General features: G+C 26.6%; 1 protein-coding gene across 2 annotated transcripts in view; it reads right to left on the bottom strand.

The window, feature by feature from the left end:
* The window catches only part of LOC122849083 (titin), a 59,610-nt gene extending 51,951 nt beyond the window's left edge, over positions 1–7,659 (bottom strand). Inside the window, exons 1-2 of one of the 2 annotated variants that reach the window (XM_044147652.1) lie at positions 7,455–7,646; positions 7,113–7,307 (exon numbers count right to left, since the gene is read on the bottom strand). In XM_044147652.1, coding sequence (XP_044003587.1) covers positions 7,113–7,245 — 133 coding nt within the window. In that variant the 5' untranslated portion in view covers positions 7,246–7,307; positions 7,455–7,646. Of the gene's footprint in view, positions 1–7,112 lie in introns of both variants that reach the window. The other variant, XM_044147653.1, reaches the window with a different exon arrangement.
* Positions 7,660–9,394: the final 1,735 nt, after the last annotated feature.

Here is a 9,394-nt window from a genome sequence, read left to right on the forward strand (position 1 = left end):
TAAAATAAAAAATGAATTATTTAAAAATATTGGTTTTTCGGGGCACCATGGAATTGTTAATAAAAATGTTTGATTAACAATCGCATGGCGCCTTTGAAAATCAATATTTTTGAATAATTTTTATTTTATTTTAGAGAGCAGAACGTAGGATAATTTGTATTGATAAAATTAGAATTTGTATCCTCAATAATTAAATTCTCAAATTAAGACACTTCTAATGAGTATTCTAGATGATTTTTTTAAGACTTATGCAGGCCAGGTTCACGAACCTGTACAATTCTTCTACATATTATAATTTAACCGTGAATGATGAAATAATATCGATATTAATTATATATAAGAAATAACAAATCTTCTTCCATATAAATAAATCGAAAATTGAAACATGTATATATATATAATATATTATATACTTATATGTAGCTAAGGAAAAATTAAAAAAAAAAAAGAATAACATTGTACGGCACACACACTCACAAGAAAATAATCGATAACCATGCATACATGCATATCTCCGTATGTACGACATGAAACGTCTCGAGAGTGGGGGTAACGAGGACATTTACCTGAGAAATTTATTTTTTAATAAGACTTTGTTCTTGGCTTTTACTGATGTTGATATCTTTTTTATTAGTTATTGGAAAAAATCGAAAGTAGGCTTATTAAAAAGAGGGCCATCGATATATATATAGTAAAACTATTTTTATTTTTTTTTTTCGGCCAATAATTAACCTAAAAATTGATAAATTAGAAATTATGACGTCACAGAGCGCAAACTTAAAATACTTATACCCTGTAAGACAGTTCGCGTGAGTTCTATATATTTTTTTCTTTCTAAAATTGAGACGAAACCCTACCGGGTGTCCTGATTATACTAAAAAATCAATAGTATTAGTTATATTAAACAAACATATGATAATAAAAACAATAATAATAGTAAATTTATAAGCTTTTTTTGTATTTTATTTTCTAACACGATTCAAACTCGATTCAAGCTTGTTTTGACGTCAAAAAGTAACGTTATTCGACATTAAAAGTAAATGTTATTCGACGTCGAAACGATTGTAATTTTTTCTTAGAAATCAGAAATGTCCAAGGAAAAGAACAAGCTAATGAAAGAATGTAGCTAAGGAATTAATATTGCTTAAAACATAATTTTTCTGGCCACCGTAATTCCTTAGCTACATCTTTTCCTTAGCTACTGCTTTACCTGAGACATTTTTATTTTTTTAAAATAAAGTTACATGTAACATTAAGGCTTAAACATAATTCTTCAGGCCACATTGATTCCTTAGCTACATTATTTTCTTAGCTACTGCTTGTCCTTGGTATTTTTCATCTATTTAATAAATAAAATACATGTAGTTTTATTTTTAGAAAATGCAAATGTCTCAGAAAAAGCAGTAGCTAAGGAAAAGATGCAGCTAGGGAATTAATGTTGCTTAAAACATAATTTTTCTGCCCACCATAATTTCTTAGCTACATCTTCTCATTAGCTACTGCTTTTACTTGGACATTTTTATTTTTTAGAAAGAAAATCACATGTAATTCATCTATCAAAACAATAAAAGAGACCAAGAACAAGTAGTAGCTACGAAAAAAATGTTGCTAAAGAATTAATGTTTCATTAGAATATAATTTTTTTGGCCACAATAATTCCTCAGCTACATCTTTTCCTTAGCTACTGCTTGTCCTATAATAATAATAATAATAATAATAATAATAATAATAATAATAATAATAATAATAATAATAATAATAATAATAATAATAATAATAATAATAATAATAATAATAATAATAATAATAATAATAATAATAATAATAATAATAATAATAATAATAATAATAATAATAATAATAATAATAATAATAATAACAATAATAATAATAATAATAATAATAATAATAATAATAATAATAATAATAATAATAATAATAATAATAATAATAATAATAATAATAATAATAATAATAATAATAATAATAATAATAATAATAATAATAATAATAATAATAATAATAATAATAATAATAATAATAATAATAATAATAATAATAATAATAATAATAATAATAATAATAATAATAATAATAATAATAATAATAATAATAATAATAATAATATAATAATAATGTAATAATAATAATAATAATAATAATAATAATAATAATAATAATAATAATAATAATAATAATAATAATAATAATAATAATAATAATAATACAATAATAATAATAATAATAATAATAATAATAATAATAATAATAATAATAATAATAATAATAATAATAATAATAATAATAATAATAATAATAATAATAATAATAATAATAATAATAATAATAATAATAATAATAATAATAATAATAATAATAATAATAATAATAATAATAATAATTTTTTTGCGTGCATCTATCATCATTTTTAACCAGCGAAAATCCGTTTTTGATATACATTTCAGATTTAATGTTTTATATATGTTTTCATAGATCGATTATAAATTCCTTCCATATTAATCACATAATATATTTCATGCATTTACGAGCCATTTCGCGACTACTTCTCCTATTATTTTTCTTTAAAACTGAATAAAAAGCTATCACATTCGGTGTGCTTTTTTCTCCGTGGATATTAGTCACAAAAGATATTCTGTACAAGTATGAAAATACATTCATGGAATTAATGTTGTGATAACTGGTATATTTGAGAATGTATAAAAGAATATTTTAGAAACTCATGGTTTGTAGAAGAAACAATAGGATCCAAGTTGATTAAGGTTGATTCCAAGTCCCATCGCCGTACCAATATTTATGCCACAAAGGGCCCGTATATTAATAACGCTATTTTTTATTCCCCGTATCCTGAAATTTTTGTGGCGCCACTGATGAAAAAACCAAGTTCTTTAGTAGTATGTGTGTGCGCGGCAACACACTAGCAAACAAAGTTTACGTCGTACGCCAAAACCATGCTTGTGTTCATGTCTGTGTGCCGCGCATTTAGCAAAGTTTAGAATTTTAAAAGTTAAATATTTTTTAAAAGAAAAAGAAGAAAAAATTGAAATAATTATCAAAATTTTGTCTTGTCCAGGGCTACAATCTGATAGTAAATGTACAGTTTTGAATCAACACAAAAAAAAGTTATTCGTAAAAACATGAGGTAACGCGTATACCTTGTGTGTTAAAGTTGTCAACTTTGACAGTAAATATCTCGAAAAAAGCAAACAAGAAAAAATTCAAAAAAATTCACAATATAGATAATTATTTCATTTAGAAAATAAGCCAAAAAAATCGAAAGTCTATCAGAAATTCAGATATTCGGAATCAACCTTAAAATATTATGATTTTTAATATTTAGGTTACAGAAAGAGTTTCTGATCTATCTCATAAGGCAATGATAGAACTTGAACAATCACTTTTCATAATCGAAAAAGTTTCAAATATTGATCTATATAAGTAGTTTAATAAAACCCAATTGCTTTTTTTTTTAGCCACTTAGTATTTTTAAAAATTAATTTAGGTTGAAGTATATACAGTTTTTCACCGTTTGACGATTGAGTTTTAGAGTACTGACTATAGTCATTTTTCTTACTTTACATCTAAATTTTTACTGTAGTCTGCATAAATTTTTCCAACCCCATGCTTATGCTACTGTCTTTCAACTAAGAGTCTTGAAGTAAGTAAGTAAGTAAGTTTGAAATTAAGCTAAGAGTCTTTTCTTGAAAATATAATTATTCATTACCGAGTGACCGTGAAAACGTGGGAACCTAGTGGGAAAACATTATATTCAATGCTGAATATTATACTGTAGGTTTAGTAATCCTATGCAGATGTTACGAGCATTTGGTATAGTTTCTAGTCCATTGTATTGGTTTTCAAATTTGAGTACAGTTCATAGCATTTTTTTTGTCATTTATAGACAAATTTTGCCCACGTAGAAAAATTATATCTTGTTTATATCTCGAGTATATTTCGTTTAAATCTCGTTTATATATCAATTTCGACTCAAATGGAAAAGAGATAAAAAAGATATAGAATATATATAAAGTATATATTATTTATTTATACATGTTTACCAAAAAAAAAACTATTATATGATTATTTCTTTAGTGAAAAAAAAAAAAAGGTAAAATCTTGGTAGTGAGGCCGTAGCATAGGGTGGGCTATCTACGAACACGCTGACCCTTCGTTCACCAACCAGCCATGGACCTACTAGATTTTTGTGTAATCCACAATAATTTTTCCGCAAGCTTCAACAACATTATTTGCTGCCCATTTTTCTTTGTGATGTGTATATAGATAAGAAAAAAAGACCACACTCTTTTTTCTAGAAATTAATGTAATCACAAAATAAATATACAGTGGATACTATTACTAGGAAAACGTAATTTACAAACTGTAATAACAGGATTAAATCGTTTATGGGTTTGACAGAACATATATCAAATTGAATTAATCATATAAGGACTGAATGGGGATGGTAATTGAAAAAAACGAAGTTTTTGGAGTTTTAAACACGAAAGAAAACGAGGAAGTTAAATACTTAAAAATTTTATTTGTCAATTTTTCATATACATTAGTTTTTATTATGATTCTCATGATGAATAATAAAACTTTATATGATAATGCAACCATGGTACAAAAAAAACTACAACAATGTTGGAATTCTTTTTCAAGAAAGTTGTGTCCTCCAGGTATGGATTAATTTACAAGTGAATGATCAAGTTTCAATCTGGTGAACGTTATATCTCAGTTTCTGACGCAAGCAATGTCACCTATATAACTGAATTCCACCTGACATAACTAAATTTAAAAGCCCATATTAATGTTATTGTACAATTATAAGGTATCCACAATTTCATTTCCCATATCTGTCAAAATTTTTAGTCAGCTTAGCACTGACCCTTCTGAAACATATACTAGATATAGCCTAAATATGTATACATCTATCATACATCTCTTTAATTCGGTATCAGAAGATTGACTCACACTTGACGTGTGCCATGATCGATAAAAAAATGCCCCCATAGTTCGTTTAATTTCTCATAGCAACATTTATTTATCATCGAAAACAAAGTTGTTAATCTTGTACTTTTTTCGATTATTTGTGGTTTAAATACCATCTCAGTATATTGTTTCAATTTTTCAGTCACTTTTTATTATAGCTGCAGATTATTTCTCGTTGAAACTTCAGATATATAGATAACTTTTCAATTTTTTATCCCCGGATTTTCAAATAGCCTTTATTATTAATTTCTACGTTTCTCAATTCTTAAAAAAAAAAATTCTGATTTTATAGTTATTTCTAAACATTTAATATGCAATATGCCTGAAGGAAAAAAGAGTATTTTTCTTTCATATAATATACACTGTTACAAGTAGAAAAAAAATGCCATGATACTGAAAGAATGTATAGTAAAAAAATATTTTTCAACTTTATAATTCCATAACTGTATCTGACAACATACTTCAGCTATATTCTGTCCAGTCAGGACTTAATTTTTCATATTCTTACTTGAAATGACTTTGAGCCATTTATTTGTAAGCCTTATTTTATTCTAATAAAAATCAATAAAGATTAGTTTATTCTCATGTTTATAGATAAATCATATGAGTTCATATGAAGATAAATTATATAATATATCATATCAATAAAAATTATTATGACTATTAATCAGGTTCAAATAATTATTTTCGTTCATCCTAATAAATATACTATATGAATACACTATATATTATTTTAAGAATGAATAATTGATATACTAAAATTATAATATATTAATTAATATTGTTGTGGTAATTAACGTGCAGAAAAATGAAGTGGTGGCGAGTCATTGTAGTATTTGTAGTAGTGAACATCGTAGAGCAGTAACTAGACCTAATACAAGCTGTCACTATGAATTGTATCTTGCAATGAATATAGTTTTCAATCTTAAATGGTAATGTCAAAAATGCGTCATGATTCAGTTTCAAGACAAAGACATGTGTAACAACGGTATCAAGTAATACTGAGTTTATTTTCTATTTATCTGGGCTCATATTAAGGGCATTGTTTTCTTCAGATATCTTCAATATGAACCCAGATATTTAGAAAATAAAGTCTCTCATAAAGTCTCTCATAAAGTCTCTTTGTTACATATGCCTGTGTATCATTGGCAATGACTCCATTTTTTGACTCGGAAATCTCTGATATGAAAATTGAAACTAGTTCTATGTCACAGAAGAAAATAGAATTTGCATAAATCTTGATAATTTCTAGTCTTTTGCATAGAATAGTTTTGGAAGACTTGCGTTAATTATTATGACCCGGTTTGATTTTAACAAGTCATAATTGCTATTTGGGATCTGAGGAAAGAGTATGAATCGAACATTCCCGGGCAGCTCTTTGCTATATATACAAATGATAACATATATATTTGACGCCATATCGTATTCAACTATGATTTTTTTCTTTCACGTCAACACCAGACACTGTATACAAAATCAGTAAATACAAACTGGCGATCATCGTCTTCTGAATAGCGCAAGAGAGGGAAGAAACGTCAGACTATGAGACTATTTTTGTTGAAGAGGATATCAAATTACTGACTGCCATTTTAGGAGTAACACTCTACGAAAAACGATTCTCGCCTACTCGTTGGTTGTGCTACGAATATTAGAATTTCAACGTCTGACGTATCTTAAGATAAAATTAAGAAAATAATTTGGCATGTATCTAATTTTTTGTAAATTGTATAATGTTTAATTACCAGTTTATTTATTAAATATTGATATCTTTTCATTGAAGACACATTAGTAATAGTTAATAAGGCAAAATGATGATTTAAAAAAAAATGATCTATTGTTGTCTATAAATAATAAAAAAATTTGATTAAATTCGCAATTTATACAAAAATGGAATATAATAAAATAATGCATGGTTAATCACTCTATTTCCAGAACAAAAAATAAGTCACTCGCAAAATCGATGTCTTGAAACAGGGCAAATTTATAAGGACTGTGAAAATTTCATTAGAATAAAAACGTTCAGCAAAATTAACGTTTGTTAAAAAAATTTTCTGTTTTCATATTGGGAAAATATATATTCTGCCTGTGTCATTCATAAAACAGACCTCTCTCCTGGCCGATGATTTCCTGGTGCACCATATGTCGGGAACTATGGTGATGATATTGATGATGATGAACTCGTTGATATTGCATTGATTCTTGCAACTTTGATCCATCCTGCGACGATTGACGCTTCATTGTCAAAGCTTTTTTCGATGATCTGGTGCAAAAAACTCAATACACTCTTATCCAGGCACTCACTAAAAATAATCACAAAAAGATAAAAATCACTCGTTCAATTTGATGTACTAATCTTTTTCTTGTTTGCTTTCTTTTTTCATTCTTTTGCAGACTTCTTACTATGACTCGGTTAGATATTGATTCGTGTTTTTTAAATATATACATACATATTCGCGCGTAAGAAAAAATTGAACTCTGATAAATAGTATTTTGTGAAGTCAATTTTTAATTGTGAAGAAAAAAAAAAGTTCCCCAAGACACACTAATAAACCAAGACGTTGAAGATAGAATGTGAATTCTAAGTATGCCGGTCGTCACGTTAGTCGTCTGTATATGATTACGACTCTGTACTGCGCTCGCGTTGAAATTTGGTTTGAAACTGCACAGTGTGGGAGGTCTGACAGATAGACGTAGCAGGGTCCAAAAAACACTTCAGAAGTAACGAAGTTCATTCGTCTTCGAGTATTTATTTCAAAAGATATTTTCTGATTTGAAGTCCTCAACAAAATTTTCGAATAAAAATATCAAGGTTTATATCGAATAAAAAATTTGTATTAACTATAGATCTCACGTAAAATAATTACTACGAAGTCATTTTCAACACAGTGAATATATTATTATTATTATTATTATTATTATTATTATTATTATTTTCGTAATTTTTTTTTCAAAAATAGAAAAAAATTGACCATTGGAATCAGGATAAACCCCTTGAGGAGCGATAGAATTTTGAAAACCATGTTTTTTGAGTTCAATTTAAAGTCATTCCGTTGATTCTAACAAAAATTATAGCTTGCCTTAACTCTACGTAATTTGAGTAAAAAAAAAAATTGATTTTGAGAAAATTAAAAAAAAATGTACTATTATTGTATTGTTACTTTCAAAAATCATTTAACAGATAAAATTTAACATGGCCCTAGCCGGAGTATTAAAAATTTTTAATTTTCAACGGTAACGCTGGCCACACGCCCCAACAAACGTTACCAGATCTTTTTTTAATTATTATTATTTCCATAAAATTTCTTGGAAATAGGTCTACGGATGAGGGAACAAAAAGGACTGAAGTAAGAAATAATAATAATTAAAATAAAAAAATGTAACATTGCTTACGTTTTTTTCTAGGTGCGTAAACCTAGCCTGCATAAGTCCTATAAGAATTATCTAGGATACTCATTAGAAGCGTCGATTTTGTACTATTTTGTACCGAAATTATTGATGTGTAAACATCTTTAGGTGCGGGTTGAGTATGGAGTAAAAGGAAAAAACATAGAATTCAGACGTGAGATCTGGTAACGGATCTGGGCAGGAATCCATTTTCTGCCATTCTGCATTGCGCCTTGCAGCGCCTTGGTAATCGGTCGGTAACCGTTACCATCAGGCGTTCTGTAGTATAGATGAATTTAAATACGAGTATTTATATATTTATTTATTTATTATTATATATATTGATGCAGTTGTATATATTAATATACAAGTACTTTATTTGTATTTATTGTATATGCTTGCATTTGTTAGGCGAAGTAAAGTTCATATTGTGTACATATATAATATATATATATGCATATGCAAGTATTTTTCATTCACAAGATTAATATACCTATTACTATTATTTATATAAAATAATATTCCCTAAACTTAAAACAAAATGTTGAATTATTATACAATAATCTTAAGATAATGATTAATATAAAAATACTGACAATATATATTTTCTTGATATGAAGATCCAAATGAGCAATGATTTGTATGCGTTGGACAATATGGCGAACGACGTGCTTCACCAATGTTCCTTCTGGTTGATTCCGATACCAAATATATAATATTGATGATTTCTAATACTTTACATTTAGATATTTATTTAAGTTACAGTGAAGGAATATAAATTATTATTTTTTAACGAAGATTTAATTTGTATTTTATATGACAAAATAACTAATGATTCGAGTAAAAGTTGTAGGGTTTGGCGGGGGACTTAGAAATAAAAAAAAAAAAAAAATTCAAAAATTCAAAATAGCGGAGTTTCAGGTATGAACAAAGTTTTTTCAAATGGATACTATATTTTTTTTTAGTACCAAAATGTTTCTTACATCAAAACTAACACTTTTTA

The sequence above is a fragment of the Aphidius gifuensis genome, linkage group LG2 (genome assembly GCF_014905175.1).
Source record: "Aphidius gifuensis isolate YNYX2018 linkage group LG2, ASM1490517v1, whole genome shotgun sequence".
NCBI classification, from domain to species: Eukaryota; Metazoa; Arthropoda; class Insecta; order Hymenoptera; family Braconidae; genus Aphidius; species Aphidius gifuensis.